This window comes from Scleropages formosus, chromosome 4 (genome assembly GCF_900964775.1).
Source record: "Scleropages formosus chromosome 4, fSclFor1.1, whole genome shotgun sequence".
Classification (NCBI taxonomy): Eukaryota; Metazoa; Chordata; class Actinopteri; order Osteoglossiformes; family Osteoglossidae; genus Scleropages; species Scleropages formosus.
Genome location: NC_041809.1, coordinates 25,030,661 through 25,048,389, shown reverse-complemented (window position 1 = coordinate 25,048,389; position 17,729 = coordinate 25,030,661). Strand labels below are relative to the sequence as shown.

Genomic DNA, 17,729 nt, shown 5'->3' with positions numbered 1-17,729 from the left:
AGGAATGACAATAAAAACCACTTGAAGAGTTATTTTTACATTTTGGTAATATTTTTGTTTTTATAGTTTTCAGATATATTGCTAAATATAAATACATTTTAAGATTAGTTAATGCTTAGTTAAAGGTCAGTTACATTTTACAAAATGTTCCAGATATTTGTTTTATTAAGTATTCCAGCTATTTCAAAATATCTCACCAGAGAGGTTTGACTAAATGCTTTCTGAAAAACTTTCTGATTTGCTCCATCACCTCGTCTGTCTTTAACACGTAAATAATAGGGTTGAGAAGGGGTGGTAGCACCGCTGACAAAGATGTGTTCAAGATTCAAATGTTACCATCCACCTTGGTATATGTCCATGATATGGTATAAGTCACTAGAAAGGGTATGAAAAATATTGCCACCAAAATGAAGTGCACGGAGCAGGTTCTGAACGTTTTCCACCTTTCCTCTACAGATGTGATCTGAGAGACAGTAAGAAAGCTAAGTTGGGTACACCTTAGACAGGATGCCAGTCCATTGCATGGTAGCCATGCAAGCACACGTTTACATTCACAAACCATGGGCAATTCAGTAAAACCACACTGGTATTATCATGCAATTTTGTTCCAGTTGCAAGGGGGTGTGGTGACGCAGTGATGAAGCGGGCTTGGCCGGGTTCCGCTTTCTGAAGGGTCTGCGGTTCGAATCCTGCTTGGGGCACCTTGCAACAGACTGGTGTCCTGTCCTGGGTGTGTCTCCTCCCCCTCCAGCCCTGCATTCTGTATTGCCGGGTTAGGCTCCAGTTCGCTGCAACCCCGCTTGCAATAAGTGGTTTCAGACAGTGTGTGTGTTCCAGTTGCACATATTTCTATTTACGACAAGTTACAAAACATTTTTATGCATTTATACAGTGCATACTTTCACCAAAGCAATTCAGATTGAGTGCCTTGGTCAGGTGTTTAATACTGATTCAGAAATATACAGTAAGTCCTAAGTAGCGACATTACTTGTTCTGCAACAAGTAACCCAGAGTATGGTTAGTGGTTCTATGTATTGTTACTGAGTTCTTTATACAACAGGTACTGTGTAGTGACAGCGGTTTGTGAGGACTAAAGCAAGGGAAGATATGGGATGTAGTTTTGGAGAAGAGGAGAAGACAGAAAAGGTAGGGATTGTTGTTGCGGGCGTGGGTCCGAGCTGTTATCCATATCGTAGTCCAAAGAACAGTGGTTGCAACTGAATAGAGTCCAGTAGAGTTTTGACCAAACATTCTAGGGAACCACATATAATGCGGGGAAGGGGAGGAGAGATGAAAGACTGGTCTTATAGAAGCGATGTTGCCTGTTTCAACCATAGCTGGTAGGACACAGGTACTGTTCACAGTTAACTAGCGGCGCGCCCTGGTCATGAACGCTTGGTCAATGAGATCTCTCTGCTCTTTGTTCTTCTTTGTTCTCCCAAACCATTCATTTGCCTACCTGACCTGCTCCCCGAGTCTATCATCCTCGATCCTCTGCCCGTTTCCTCATCCTGTCTCCCACGACAACGGCCTTCGCTTTGTTCCTTCAACTATGTGTCCAGATCATCTATGGTAAGATTTTCGCTCCTCAAGTTTCGACCTTCGCCTGCCCCCGACTGCAGGATTTGCCTCTCCTCTTCGATATCCCCAATACATGATTCCACACCTGGGTCCATCCTCTTGTGTCCCAACTTACCTGTGTGACACTCACATGATTGACCAAGGAAAATCTGGTAAAGGTAACAACAGCTCTAGTAGTGTCACATGCACCCTGCCCGCACTTGCTCCTCATTAAGGCGGCAAGGTTTAAGAGGACCAGGAGTCCACACCTGAATGCTGAACCTCTCATGAGCAACCGCGACTTTAGTCTCTCCAGTGATTCCCATCTATTCTACATCCTGCTGTCCTGGCTTCTGACCTTGTTTCGTTTCCTTGACTATGCTCCTTGTCTGTCCTCGAAACCCCGAACGCACATCACCTGACCCACACCTGTCCCCGACTACTTCTTTTGTCTTGTGCTTTGGATTTGTTGCTCATTAAACAGAACCCGCGATTGGGTCCCACTCACCTTCGCTTCGGCATCCCTTGTTCTGGCATGACAAGTAGTATGACAGTCAATAAAGACAAGGGTTTAGTGCTCACAATCAGAAGTTTAATCGGTATGCGTACATGTGATCTGTGGAGCCTGAAAGAGGGACATGAAGCACGGCTTGAGGAGGGAGACGTGGAACGTGGGACATATGTGCAATACCGGGGAAAATTGCAACAGATGTCACTCTAGCATAGTGTCTGCGTGCTTTCTGAGATAGGATCTGCAGTGTTGCTAACAAATGCTCAATCTTAGAAGATTTCTATTTGATTGTAAAATTGAGGTTTAATTATAAGAGCAGTCATCATTTACAGAGTAACTTAGGTTTGGCCAGAAATTAGCTAGACTAACACCACTAAGGGAAAAAACTCAACCAAGTGTATCCCTGCATAAAAATGTCTGATACCTGTGCTGATGCTGTTGCATAGGATGATGTAGGCACTGTGGAAGTGAAACAGCTGCATAACAGGCAAAAATGTTGATGCATAGGAAAACAGCCTGAAGTATGGAAAGAAGGTAAATTTTTCTGTAAGCTGTTGTAGCAGCTCTTGGTTGTTTGAGCCCCATTATTTAAAGGACCGAGTGTATTTGCATTGTTGCAAAATCAGTGTTACAGGAAGTTGGTACAAACTTTCATTTTGCAAAAGACCTAATTTGCCATCTCCTAAAACAATTTTAGCAGCTGGAAGAATTAGGTTGGTTGATGATTGGGTTGTTGTGCTTTCAATTTACACTTAAAGTGAACTTGAAGTCTTGGACCTGTCATTGAGCAAGGTAATTGGGTTTCTCCTACTTATGGTATGTGGATTATGCTTTCCTATGCCATCTGCTTCTTATATAAGATGTCTTAAATATGTCTTCAACGTATTTTCAGAATTGTTGCGACTCTTACCTTTGGAGTTGCTGGGAAAAACCCTCAATTAAATAATATTCTTTGATGTCTTTGTGAATTCCACAAAAAATAAATTAGTGATGTGTTATATATGAGGCAACAATGTAATTGAGTGTGACTGTCAAGGGAGGGCTAATCTCCCCATGTGTTCACTGGGGCAAGGGGGACAGAAAAACTAGCTTTGTCTCGTGATTTCTTCTGGTGGTAGGTACATATAAAGGAGCTTCTGTTGAGTGGAAATTTTATTACTTCGAGCTAGAATTAACATTGCTGTGCCCTGCATTCCTGGTATTCTACAATAGTTACTACAGATATGGGCACCAAAAAGAGCAATTTATACTTCTAAAATGAATAAAAAATAAATTTCTAACTGAAACATATTAATGAGGTTTCTGCTTTATCCTTCCTCTGCAACTTTAAAATGAACTTTGAATGAATCTGACTGAAGAGAAATAAAGAAGGAAACCGCCAGCATTAAATAACCCCAGAAAAATGGAGCTGAACGCAACATTTAGCCGGCCAGTTGGTTTTGTCATCATGGGGCTTCAGTCTTTGCCAGACTCTAAATATTATTTTATTTTCCTGGCTTTTGTTTATATTGGAACTCTTCTGGGGAACATTTTCTTGATAATGGTCATATGGCAGTCTGAAGCTCTTCACACCCCGAAGTACATGGTGGTGTTCAGCTTGTCCATTGTGGATGTGAGCCACATCACCGCTCTCATCCCTAAATGTGTCAGCCAGTTTCTTTTTGACTCAAGGTTTGTGACGTATGACTTGTGCCTGACTCAAATGTTCTTTGTTCACTTTTTTTATATAACAGAATCCTACTCACTGGTCATCATGGCTTTTGAGAGGTTGGTCTCCATTTGCTTCCCCCTACAGAGCAGCACGATCATCACCAACACACGCATGTTTGGCATCATAGTTTTCAGCTGGGTCCTGGCCTTTGCAATTCTTGTAGCTGCATTAGTGTTGATCACTCACCTGTCATTTTGCAAGCCAGTTCCCACAGTGATGAGCTACTTTTGTGACCATGGCCCAATTTTTCAGATTGCTTGCAGCGACAACAGTCCAAACTGGAAAATAACAGTTTTCTTTTTATTTGCTGTAATTTATGTGCCGCTAGGCTTCATCCTGATGTCATATGTTTTCATCATTCTTGCTGTCTCCCGAATCACATCTTTAGATGGAAGATGGAAAACTTTCAAAACCTGCTCTGTGCACTTAATTTTGGTGGCGATATTTTTTACACCCTTTCTAGTAACTTACACCATTACGTGGATATATACCAAGATTGACGGTAACACTCGAATCTTGAACACATCTTTGTCAGCTGTGCTACCCCCTCTTCTTAACCCCATTATTTACACACTTAAGACAGAGGAGGTATTGGAGCAAATCAGAAAGTTTCTCAGAAAACATTCAATCAAACCACTTTGGTGAAATATTTTGGATTAGTTGAATACTTTATAGATTGAATATCTGGAACATTTTGCAGAATGTAATAGACCCTGAATTAAGCATAAAGTGAAACTGAATTGTAATTATGAAGATCAATACATTTAAAAATTATGGAAATGCAGGGATAAACTAGCTATAAAATATCACGTAAATACCAGGCAGGCAACAGAGACATTGTTGTTAATGGAATTGCTGAGAATGATACTTCCCCAGATTGCTGTGGTAAATATTATCTGTCCAGAAACCCCTCATGTAACAAATATAATTTGTTCCTGAAAATTCCTTTGAAAGATAAATTCATTGATATACTGAAGATCTAACTACTGTTACTTTCAAAAGTATAAATGTATAGGTTGTCGATTCCCAGAATTGACACTTATGTATGTAAAATATCACAAAAACCCTTTTAAAATGTATATAACTACTTTTATAAGTAGCATCAGTTATCACAACACAGTTGGGTTAGAAAACATTTCTAACAGTTCCCCTTCATTAATTGCTGTATAACACTATGGCTATCTACCTGCACTCGCGCAACTCTTTTACAGCCATTAAGTACTATACACTTGAAAAAACTTCCATAGACATCTAATTAGGACGAAAGTCGAATTAAAAGCCCCATTAGACGAGGCAATTTAGCAATGGATGAGGACAAAACAAGCCTGGTCCCCAGGACGTAGATTAATTACCACTGTTCTGCAATTGGGCCACATGGGCCCAGTGACACTACAGTGTGAGAGAACGCCCTTCACTATGATTGCTTCCATGCAGCAAAACCAAACTGTCCTACTTATTCATTTTATAAGCACAAAGTGGTAATGTTATGCTATGATTATTCTTTTTGCTGATGAGAACGTTCTGGAGGGCCAGGCACAAACCTGACTAAACTATACCAAAGGATGAAGAATTACCCACAGTGGTTACTAAAGAATAAGAAGGGAGAAAACTTTCAATTATTATTTACATATCTAGTAATTTGCTTTTGTTCACATATATGGTGTTGGGTGCCTGGTCAGCAAGTTGCTTAATTAATGTGTTGTATAGTTTTTAAGGAAGGTGAAAAGTTGTACTATAGGTTCATGTCCTGAGTTACTCCAGTGAAAGATACAGCTGTATAAGATGAGAATTGATATATTAAAGCTGTTACAACAGCTATGCTTCCACAACCGTCTGTTTCAACATGTACTAATTAATAATAACAGCAATGTACAATTTCATACTTTGCAAAATGTGCTGGGTTGAATTTTAAATCAGCAGACAAGCCTTAGGTCTGGGCCTTGCTTTGATTTCCAATAGCCTGAGGATGAGCGGATTTTTTTGGATGCATTGTGTTCCCAGTATTAATGAGTCTCCAGGGTAGATTATTCTGTATAAAAGATTAAATGACCACACAAGGTCATTTTTTCATGTCCAGGACTCCAGTAACTGATATAAAATATAAGCCAGGCTTCAAGTTGCCAATTTTATCTTTACTTAGCAGAGCTTTTTGTAAGTAAAGAAGGTAAAGTTCCTATTGCCCTAAAATGCTGACTTTGGGAATCACACGGCAGAACAGGTCACCTTGAGCCAATGTGGGCAACATAAATGAAATAATAACAGAACATCAGGCAAAATGTTCTTTTTGTGCTGGTTTGTTTACTTCTTCCATGTCCATTTCAATTAGCCACTGATTAGGGTTGTGGAAGCAGATACAGGAGGTATTAGTGTTCTCATTTAGGTAAAAAGAAGGACCTCTAGAGGCGTGTTCTTCAGTCTTACAAGCCTCATCCTGGTTTTTGCTCGCAGTCACGGAAACAGATGTATTGAGCAGTGTCACATACAGTTCCTTCATGGCTGCGTTCATTATTTTTCACTAGCATGTGCTGGGGAACGTATTTGATGCGGAAGGACATGCATGTGGGTTCTCACAAACAGTAATAAAAACAGTACAACGAATCACTTGCATTAAGTGACACAGAAGAAGGTAAAATAGATCATTCTTACAATACAAAATGATCACCAGGTTTCTTAAACCATAGCAACTGGAAAGCATGGAATGCACCCAAATCGACAGTGTGTCATTTATTGCTGAAGGTTGCCAAGCTGATGAGTGGATTTATGATGAATTTGTGTGTCTATAAGAAAATTAAACCATAAGAAGAAACCCAGAAGTCGTCAGTTTAAGCCAATTCTTCTGCACCTCTGCATCATTATCTAAAATGCTCCACCTGACATGGTCCAGTTACTAATACCTGCATTCCATCGGTACATATATGTGTTCTGTATAATTAACACCCATGATTTACATGATGGGAATGACTTTACATGAACTGTCTTGAGTTTGTTTTCAGATTCCATTCAGTGTCTTTTTTTATTTTCATTTCAGTATGTCATTTTCACATTAGGTATTCAAAGCCCAAATCATCTGTCTACTCTCCATTATTTTAGCCATTCATTTTTGGAGAATTGCCATATTTTTAAAATGGTTATTAACAATGAATGTAGCATAAATCATTACCAGCCTAGCTACATCAGCATTGACCACATCATCTGCACTGGATCCATTAAGTGCATTCACAACTTATAGAGCAGGCAGGTTTATTCCTAATGATTTAAATGGAAATATCTTCAGCTGCCTACTTTGATTTTTGCATGACATGTTGTGGCCGTCCTACTTCATTTGAACAGTGTATTGATCATGTCCCACTTCCAAAAGACTTAATTCCTCTAACAGACCAGGTACACCACACACACACGTGCACACATATATTTTCGGAACCGCTTGTCCCATACGGGGTCGCAGGGAACCGGAGCCTACCCGGCAACTCAGGGCGTAAGGCCGGAGGAGGAGGGGACACACCAAGGACGGGATGCCAGTCCGCCGCAAGGCACCCCAAGCGGGACCCGAACCCCAGACCCACCAGAGAGGAGGACCCGGTCCAACCCACTGTGCCACCGCACCCCCCCGGTACACCACACACACACACACACACATTGTCAGAACCGCTTGTCCCATACGGGGTCACGGGGAACCGGAGCCTACCCAGTAACACAGGGTGTAAGGCCAGAGGGGGAGGGGACACACCCAGGACGGGACGCCAGTCCGCCGCAAGGCACCCCAAGCGGGACCCGAACCCCAGACCCACCAGAGAGGAGGACCCGGTCCAACCCACTGCGCCACCGCACCCCCCCGGTACACCAGAGTTCAACAATTTCACTCTCCTAGGTTTGTTTAAATTTTTGTGGGTACAAATGCTTTTCTGCTGCTATGAGTTATTTTCTTGTACAGGACAACATGCACTGACTTTTGCTTTGCATGCACACCACTTTTCGAAGTAATTACACCCTCAGGGAAAGTTTTAACATGTAATTAGCCATCACCATTAGTTTACCAGTCAGTTTATTGGCTGATCAGGACTAGTAATTGAATCTCCAGTGAGAGCTGGAGTTACAGACTTGGGTGACCCGCTATAAAAATAAAAATTCAGGCACTGAAGCTCAAAGTTACAGCACAACCAGGAATTTACATCCTGCAATAATTTCCCCTCCTCAGATTGGTATGTATCTGTGTTGTTAAACCAGTCTCTCTGAAAACCCTTTAGATACATTTCTATCTACTGACATCGATTTTAGGCGGACGAAAGTGAAGCAGGAACCTGGGGCCCATATGGAGACCACAACCCAAGACCTGAGCAACTTCACTCGTCCAGTTGGATTCTACATCAGAGGATTCTACGCGCTGAAGAACAGTGAATACTACTTCATATTTCTAGCAGTCATCTACGTTTTTACACTCGCGGCCAATCTCACTTTGATGGTTATCATTTGGTTTTCAGAGGTCCTACACACACCCAAATACATGGCGGTCTTCAGCCTGGCTGTGGTCGATGTGAGTTTGAGCTCGGCTCTCATCCCCAAAGCCGTCAACATGTACCTCTTCGACTCAAAATTCATCTATTTCAATGCCTGCTTGGCTCAGATGTTCTTTGTTGACTTCTTTGCTTCCATGGAGGCCTTCTGTCTCTGCGTCCTGGCATATGACAGGCTTATTGCGATATGTTTCCCGCTAAGGAGCCATACTATAAATACAAACCGTAAAATGATGTTGGTCATAATGGTTTCCTGGTCGATTCCGCTCATCATAGACGTGGTCATGGTTGCGTTGATACCCCCCTTGCCGTACTGCAAATCGACCATCGTCAACAGCTTCTTCTGTGATCACGGCCCCGTTTTCAAGATAGCCTGTGGGGATTACTCTCCCAACTGGTTTATGGCCAGTTTTACCACAGTTGCGTTGTACTTTGCTCCTTTTGGCTTCATCGCGCTGACGTACGTATGTATAATTTATGCCATTTTGAATATCGCCTCTTCGGAGAGCAGGTGGAAAGCGTTTAAAACATGCACCTCACACTTGGTTCTGGTCGCTCTTTTCTTTGTGCCCTTCTTCGTGACCTACATTCTTGCGTGGGTCAACGTGAACATTGACACGGACACGAGGATCATCAACACGTCCCTGTCCGCCTCCATCCCCCCACTGCTCAATCCCATCATTTACTCCCTAAAGACGGAAGAGATTCTGGAAATTATTAAGAAGTATCTGGGTATGAGGAAAACAAACCCACGATAAATGTACCTTTTTGGGGGGCCCTGCTGACTTGTCTCTATTCACTGTGTGTGCTGTGTTTCGTTTTGAAATTTTAGGTAGACATCTTCTTCGCGATTACAGGGTGTTTTTTTTAATTATTAGTCATTTAATTACTCTTAATCTTTAACATTCTGTGACTGTAGACTGTAGACATTCTGTACGTGTGACTGTAAAGCGTAGCACATTTTAATGTGCGGATATGAGTTATAACGCGAAACCGACGACCGTTCATTCCGTGCATAGGCTATTGCCTGGCAGCCGGCAGCGTAGTGGCCAGAGTTACTTACTGTGGGTTCAAATCCCACCTCTTACTCTACTACCCTGATCAAGGTATCTTCCCTGAAATGCTGCAGTGAAAGTTACCCTGCAGTGGAAACTGGAAATGACAGTGCAAGTCACAACTGGAGAAAAGCGTTGGCAAAATGAATAAATGTAAATGCAATTATTAGTTGCAATTTCAGGGTAAGTAGCTTGCTCAAGGCCACTACAGCTGGATGTGAAATTGGAACCTGGTCCAAAAGAAGCAGCTGTAACCACTATGCTATTAGCTGCCTGGTAAGACAAGTTTGTGATGAAAGCACTGCATGCCATGTTTCACCTCTCTCACTGTTCTGTGAGTATAACAGTGAGCATTAAAGAAAGTGGTCATAAAGGGTTCGAGTCCCTTTTGTTCACTTAAACGTGTGTTGCAACATTGAAATGAAATCCACAGAAACTTAATGCTTTCTTTTCTTCTTAAATGGTTTTGTGTTTTATTTTCTGTAGTCAACATCTTCAGTGTTTTTTTTTTTTTTCCTGCAGTCTGATGTATAATGATTCACCCCTTTTGGGTCCATTTTTTCCCTCCATGTCCTTGCGTTACCTGTCAAATGCCACACGTGCAGACATTCAAAATAAGAGTCCCGCGACCAAAAAAGCAACATTATATCGCAGCGGTGCTGTGTGGGCTGCTGCCGTCACTGAGTGCGGTGCGTCAAACAGGGCTAAACGGCTAACCCTAAAAACAGACTGGATGAAGCAAGTCTGAAGTAACCCCACAATATCTGTGTTACACCTTTGAGTTTTTTTGATCATTTCATGCACCTAGTAATTGATTAGTTGTTATGCCCCTGGATGAAGGAAAGGGAGACAAAGGCCTCTGGGTATAAAATGGTCATTAAATGCTGATGGCTATTTACTTTGGACAGGAGATTAGGTAGAAAGGTTAATTATGAGGAAATTGAAATCTATACTTTTCTTCTAGTCGTCATGTTCAGGTTAGACTAGAAAGGTTTACCTTACTATGCAGTCAGAATGTACACCTTAAATGGGGCCACTGCTTGTGGTGATGGTGTCATTCACAGCAGCTGAGCATCAGTGCAACTGAGAATCTCGTTACATTGAAGTACATTCAGCTCATTCCTTGCTCCTGCTGGACTTATTGTCACGTGTTTTTCTTTCTTTCTTTAGAGACTGTTACAATGGTTTGTTAAAAAAGGGTGTGCACTGAAATCTAAACAAATGTCTTAAACATTTTTTATATATTGTAATGTAATATAATAATTAAAATGAATCTTTATGCAAGTAACTGTGACAAACATGTGATATTTTTTTATTGAGAATCCTTGGAGACAACGACTATGATAAAAATGATTAAAAATGCAAAGCACTCACTATGAAATGAAAGTACACACACATTTTCGGAACCGCTTGTCCCACAGGGGGTCTCGGAGCCTACCCGGCAACACAGGGCGTAAGGTCAGAGGAGGAGGGGACACATCCAGGACGGGACTCCAGTCCGTCGCAAGGCACCCCAAGCAGGACTCGAACCCCAGACCCACTAGAGAGCAGGACCTGGTCCAACCCACTGCGCCACTGCGCCACTGCACCCCTCCCTTTGAAATGAAAGTACTCTTGTAAAATTTGAGAAACAAACTGATGTACTTGTGGCTGTGTTGTACAGAAGCTAGTAAAACATTGCCAACATTTCCAAAATCTAATTTTATAAATGAAAATTAAGAATATTGTTGGTTTTAGTTACATCACTAGGTGAGAGCAAAGGGAGGTCGTGTGTCCCTTGTCCCCCGTCACCCTTTCCCTCCTGCCTCTTTGTCCATACTTTAAAAATCACTTTGATGTTGAACATATTTACGATTTTAATGAAGTCCCTGAACAGTTCTGGAGAAAATATATTTCTTCACAAAAACACAGGCCAGGGCAATATCTGAGTAGAAAATGGTCAGCAGCTGAGTTCAGTGTTTTCATTTGGACTGAGACACGTTCTCGTTTTATGAAGGGTACATGGGGTTTTTGTGCACCACCTTTAAAGCATGAATGACGAATGAGACATTCGCCTTCAAGAACTATTTTGTCCCATTCAACTAGTGTTTAATGGAGATGTATTTTTATGACTCCTCTTTGCTCCATAAGGAGGGGGGTGCGGTGGCGCAGTGGGTTGGACCGGGTCCCGCTCTCCAGTGGGTCTGGGGTTCAAGTCCCACTTGGGATGCCTTGCAACAGACTGGCGTCCCGTCCTGGGTGTGTCCCCGGCCCTGTGCCCTGTGTTGCTGGGTAGGCTCCAGTTCCCTGCGACCCTGGATGGGACACGTGGTTCAGAAAGTGTGTGTGTGTGTGTGTGTGTGTGTGCTCCATAGCTTTGTTCCATTTACATTCTTGCTTATGACAGATTTGCTTATGAACACCATGCATTTCCTTGTCCACCAGGACTCCATTAACACAGTGATCATATTGGAGGGGATTTTAGGAACAGTCTGGGCATTCTGCTGTGCACATCAGTGTCTTCACGATTCTAATTATGACAAGACTTTCTTAGGTATCGGCAGGACAAGGTGGCCGGAACATTGTGGCAGTGGGATGCAGGGTTACGATTGACATTTTTATGCATTTGCAAGAAATCATTTTCTCACAATGTTATTAAGTCATGTCACATTAGAAAAAAATAGACTTTTTTTTTTTCTTTTTTTTAGAAAAAGGCTTTGTTTGGGACAGTTTGTTCTTTGTGTGTGTGCTGTAATTGTTTATATTAGTGGTACAAGGTAACTGCGGGGATGTGATGGTGCGGCGGGTTTGACCGGTATCTTGCTGCTTGGCAGGTATGGGGTTCGACTCCTGCACGGAGTGCGGGGCGGTTCCGTGTTTCTCCCTACATGTGCCTCCCCCAACATACAGAAGATAGTACTGGCAACCACAGAAGATAGTACTGGCAACCCCCTTCTGTTCCTCCCTTGCCATAAAAAACACACAGGTGGTTGCTACGCTTTGTTAAAGTGCTGGGCAATGTATTTAGGAAACTTTGAAGGAACAACAAGATTGTGTTTCTTAACACATTGTCTACACTTATGGGTTTCACTGATTTCACAAATTTTTACCCCATGAAGTGAAATGAAAATTGATTTAATTCATGTATCAAAGAACTATACAGCTACAGAAAGTCATTTGTGACTGAGACCTAAGTATGTGATTGCAATGTTAAATAAATATTTTACCTGTAACAGTCTGAGCTTTTACTATTTATAACAAAACAAATAATTTATGGTTTCTTTTATACACATTTTTATGTATGTGATGAAAAATGGATGAAATGAAGAGAAAAGAATTTTGGTAACATATCTCTCAGTTGTATTCACTTCACACTTGATTTGTATGGAGGTGGTAATTTAACACATTAACAGAAAATCTGTCAGACTGAGGCTAAACAAGGAGCTAAATTTCAAACTGGCAAAACTTATTCAACTTTAATTGCTTGTAATTGTTTTTTAAAACAAGTTCAGATTTATTCTCACTCTTGTGTCTTTGGATTCTGACTTTATCTCTTGAGTGCTACAGTGCTCATCTTCCTCCTGTGACCTTAGTTTTATAATTTGCGTGTTCATCATTTTTCCTGTGTATAAAGTAACTTTGTTTTTTGCAAATTCGGATTTTATTCATGAAAGCTTCTTTGTCAGCTGTAAATGAGATTGACCTGGAAGATTATAGCCACAATGGTATGCATCTGAACAGACATCAGCAAAAACAGAGCTCTGTACCAGTGTTCCATTCCCTCTAGTACTGTACATGTTTTAGTTCTTTTAATGAAAATTTCATATATATTTTAAATTTTTTTACACAGAACGCTGTCAGTTAAAGTATTTGTTGTATTTTGTAGTTTTATGACAGAGTCCCCAAAAGTGTACATAACTTTTACCAGTTAGTATGTTTTCAGTCTGATCATTAAAAAAAATAATAAAAAAATCAACCTGTTGGGCATTTCTTGTTCATTCTATCGTACGTGCGCTAGACGGCGCTGTCTCCTAAGTTTTGTGAGGAAAAACGCGGACGACACTTTGTATCATGTAGAAAACATGAGAGACAGCCATCAGTTTACTCCACGCTCTTATATATTCTGTTAATATTCCAGACTGTTATATACTTTTACGGTAATCATTTTATTTGACACACGTTAAATTTGATTTAGTTTTATTATGTAAAAAATGTTTAGACATATACAATTTCAGTAGTAGTGGTTACGTTTGAAAATATGACATGCGAATTAATTTGATAACCATGATAACAAACACGATTTTCTGGACCGCTTGTCCCATACGGGGTCGCGGGGAACCGGAGCCTACCCGGCAACACAGGGCGTAAGGCCGGAGGGGGAGGGGGGACACACCCGGGACGGGACGCCAGTCCGCCGCAACTAGGCACCCCAAGCGGGACTCGAACCCCAGACCCACCAGAGAGCAGGACCCGGTTCACCCCACTGCGCCAAAAAAGCGCTTATCAGATCTTAAAAATACGCACGCGGGATGTGGCCGAATGAAGTTACGTTTCTTTAAAGCCGCTTTTGGACAGGAGAGATGGGGCAGCACCTTACAGCGTCGATTCACAACTTGGGAATGGGAACTGAGTGGGGAAAGTGTGAGATAGTCGCACAGTGCTTCCCTCTAGTGGACGACTCGTATATTGCTCCCATTGACCCGCCGCTGCTTGGCGCGCCATTGTTGTGTTATACAGTATGTTCGCACTTTGCTCGTAAAATACTTTTGTTCTTTATAGGTATTAAACTGCATATGTATTCACTGTTATAGAACTAGAGCGGGAAAGTTAGCCGGTAAAATGGTGAAAAAAAGTGGAAGTCGGTGACACGGGGTGGTGCGAGAGGACATTCCCCTGCTCAGTCTGTGTGGAGTCTGCATGTTCTCCGGTTGCTCCAGTTTCGTCCAACAGTCCAAAGACGTGCTGTTCATGTTCACCCATAGTGACACAGAAAGAGAGAGAGTGTGTGTGTGTGTGTGTGTTCCACTGGATGAGTGACCCAGTGTAAGTAGTGTATCTAGCAGTGTAAATCACCTTGGTGAAATAAGGTGTGTGGGCTGATAACACTAGTGACTAGAGTTCATTGGAAGTCGTTTTGGAGAAAAGCGTCTGCTAAATAAATAAATGTAAGTCAGGAGGTGATCCCATTGTCGGTGGAGAGCAGGAGAAGGGGGACGTATTTCTTTGTTGCACACTTCCTCTCTCTTCCGGAAAGTTGTGTGCAGTCAGAACTGTACAAGGAAGGCTAACTACGAAGTATTTATATCGATTTCACCGGATGTAAGTTGTTTTTGTGTAGCTTTAGGAAAATATATTATTGCATCATTTTCTTGTAAGATAAAACCAATCTTAAAGCTATGATTTGGTACGAGGTCGTGCGCGTGTCTTCACTTGGAACTGATGTCATGACATAATGGGTGGACATGATGAGTTTGATCCGCACTTTTTGTGGAGTTACATTGATTCACCATGTTTTGTGGGTTTCCAGGTGCTCTTGTTCCGTCGTGTCCCAAACTCAAAAATATGTTTGTTTGTTTAATAGTAGTGCTGTTGCAGTGGCAGCCCTGAATTTCCCCACAGGGATTAACAGAGTATGGTTGTTGTTGTTATTATTATTATTATTATTATTATTATTATGTCTTTAATACCTGCTTTACACTCTGAGTCATCTGTGTTCAATCTGTGCTGCCCCCAAACTAATAACCATGATTGTCGTTGTCTGAAGCCTCTTATAAATGCTCCCCCTCAAGGTTGCCTCCTGCACTTTATCAACGTCTTCATCAAATTGACATCACACTTTCTTCTTTTCGCTTTGAGGCTGCTTTATTTCAACACTTTTGACGTTTTGTACTACTCTGCTTGAGGATCCTGGAACTGTGGGTTGTTTCCTAATTAATTATTGAACTGCAGCTTGTTTATTTGAAACCTCAGCTTTGTAGCTACTAGTAGCAGTCATGTACTACATCTTTTCTTGCTCTTTCATTTGTTAAAAAAATGCAAATGGTAAAGGGCATTTGTTACAGAAGAAAATAACATAACTGAGTGTCAGGTGGGAGGGGAGGGTTTATTAGTACTGTCCTGATGGTCATGTGATAGTGTAACACCAGTGTCTTCTCTGGCTGACACCTTAGAGGAATTTCATCTCAGCAGGCAGACCGGTCATTTTGAGGCCTGTTGAATGGCTGCTCCACCCTCACCTCATAACCGTAGTCGACCCAAGGATGAAGAGGAAGAGGACTTGGTGGACCGGATCGTGGGGCGAACAGGATGTGCTGGACAGCACTATGCTGTACAGGAGTGCATGGCGGAACATCAGGACTGGCGTAGGTGCCAGGAACAGGTGCAGAGCTTCAAAGACTGTATGGCTGCCTTCCAGAATGCTAGGAAGGAGCAACTGTTGAAGCAGAGAGTAGGAGAGATGTCCTAGCAGTGAATGATGAGCTTGCTGCTGCTGTCACCTTTGACAGTGGTTTAGAAAGTGTTGCGTTTTGATTTTTTTTTCCTTTTTCATAACCATACATCTTCTGTCTTTATGTAAAATTGTATTACATAAAGAAAACCTTGTTAAGATTAGTTTTTTTTGAATAAATTGGCCACAGTGATACCATCCTCATTTGTTGCAAGTCTGCTTTTTTAAGATTCAGGATCAGTTTGCAATGTTTTCAGACACAGGGAAACAGTGTGTGTATATATAGCTAAAATGTACAAAAGAACCAAAACATTTGTATATCCTGCACACTCACATGATTAATCAATGAAGATATGGTGAAGCTAGCAGCAGCTCCACTAGATACCCATATAAAGACAAGGGTTGCATGTTCACAAACTTAACCTTAATCAGTATATGTAAATGTCCTTTACAGTTACAAGTGCAAGTACAAAGTCAAAGTTATTGAAATTAGACAAAGGGAACACAGTTTACAGAAACTCGTTTTTAATTTTCGCATACAGACACATGCAGACATCTGAATGCCAGACTCAAGTTCATTGTTGTAACAGAACCGGAACAAAAAGTTAAGTGTAATAAAATATTGACACACTTTGTACTGAACACCCTGACAATTTACTTGATGAGAATGTAAGGCTTTTTTCATTTCAGTTTCAGGCGGATTCTTGTGAAATACATATGAGTTTTTAAATAGTACTTAATTGTTTTACCATTCTAGCACAAAAGACTTGCCTCACAGTGCCTGGGTATAGGTTTGAACCCAGTTCTGTCTATATTGAGTTTGCATGGTTTCCCTGTGCCTGGATGGGTTTTCTATGGGTGTTCCAGCTTCTTCCCACAGTCAAAAAGATGTGGAATTTCAAATTAATTGGTTACTCTAAAATTGCCTTTAGTTGTGTCTGTGTGGCTACCCTGCGATGGACTGGTGTCCTGTCCATGGTGGACCATCTTAACTCGGTGCCCAGTTATTGTCAGACAGGCTCCGGACCTCTGCGATCCTGTCATGGTCAAGCAGTTAATCTGAGTGAGTGACTAAAGTACTATTGAGTGTAATTTCATCAAACTTACTATATTTTTGTGTACTTCTAACACACACAGACATACCAATCCCATAACACCGGATGTTTTCATAAAATTTAAGTATACATACGTTGTAAGATTCATAGTTCTACACGCACAGGAAGAAATCTTGAAACAGATCAAGAATACGAATAAGAACAGATAAGAATAAGAGATGATTTCTTATGCTATTTTAAGTGTAGTGTTAAACAAGAAGGAAAATCAGACTATTACAGCTGAAGTTCCAAACCAGAAGTTTTGACACATAGCAGCATTTACAGTTTACTCATTTCTGCAGCTAGATATTTACAGAGACAGCTGTGATATTTGTTTATCCAGGGTTACATTTGATTATAAATCCACAGCTAATATTTTCTGCTCTAACCTGTTGTCTTTATTGGCAGTCTTGTTTCAGCATGCTTAATTGTTTTTCTATTTTCCTTTACAAGTAGTGCTACTGTTCTATTTCCAAGGGAGGTATTTATCAAAGCAATCTGGCAATGTGTCCAATCTAGACACAGATGCAACTGCGGAATTGCCCAGTGTTAAAATGTTAGTATAGTAGTTAGGGTTAATAACTTCCAAGATGAAGACTTTACAAGGAGTTTCATTTAATACCTGTACTTTGCATTACAAGGTATTTCAGCTTGTAAAGTAGGGGAAAACTTAAGATAACATTTGCCACAACAATCTGGGGAAGAATGCTACTAACAGCAATGCCTTGCTTGCCTGCTGCAGTTGTTGAAGTGGTTGTACAAGTTCCACTGTATACAAGCTATATAGAGGAATGACAATAAAAACCACTTGAAGAGTTATTTTTACATTTTGGTAATATTTTTGTTTTTATAGTTTTCAG

The 17,729-nt window shown here is 41.2% G+C and overlaps 3 protein-coding genes across 6 annotated transcripts; all 3 read left to right on the top strand.

Moving 5' to 3' along the window:
• Positions 1–3,473: 3,473 nt before the first annotated feature.
• LOC114910399 (olfactory receptor 2AT4-like) lies at positions 3,474–4,427 on the top strand. The gene has a single exon (XM_029250885.1). It carries the CDS (start codon positions 3,474–3,476, stop codon positions 4,425–4,427), a length of 954 nt encoding a protein of 317 aa, XP_029106718.1.
• A 3,664-nt stretch (positions 4,428–8,091) lies between these two features.
• On the top strand, positions 8,092–9,051 carry LOC114910398 (olfactory receptor 10G3-like). The gene has a single exon (XM_029250884.1). It carries the CDS (start codon positions 8,092–8,094, stop codon positions 9,049–9,051), a length of 960 nt encoding a protein of 319 aa, XP_029106717.1.
• Positions 9,052–14,040: 4,989 nt separating this feature from the next.
• Positions 14,041–15,963, top strand: LOC114910437 (cytochrome c oxidase assembly factor 4 homolog, mitochondrial-like). 4 transcript variants are annotated; one of them, XM_029251429.1, is made up of 2 exons: positions 14,041–14,063; positions 15,514–15,963. In XM_029251429.1, the coding sequence occupies exon 2, from the start codon at positions 15,545–15,547 to the stop codon at positions 15,791–15,793; it is 249 nt and encodes an 82-aa protein (XP_029107262.1). In that variant the 5' UTR covers positions 14,041–14,063; positions 15,514–15,544; the 3' UTR covers positions 15,794–15,963. The 4 variants fall into 4 exon arrangements, with proteins under 4 accessions (XP_029107262.1, XP_029107261.1, XP_029107260.1 ...); XM_029251428.1 differs by lacking the exon at positions 14,041–14,063 and adding an exon at positions 14,534–14,646 and having other exon boundaries at positions 15,517–15,963; XM_029251427.1 differs by lacking the exon at positions 14,041–14,063 and adding an exon at positions 14,537–14,646.
• The last annotated feature ends 1,766 nt before the right edge of the window (positions 15,964–17,729 follow it).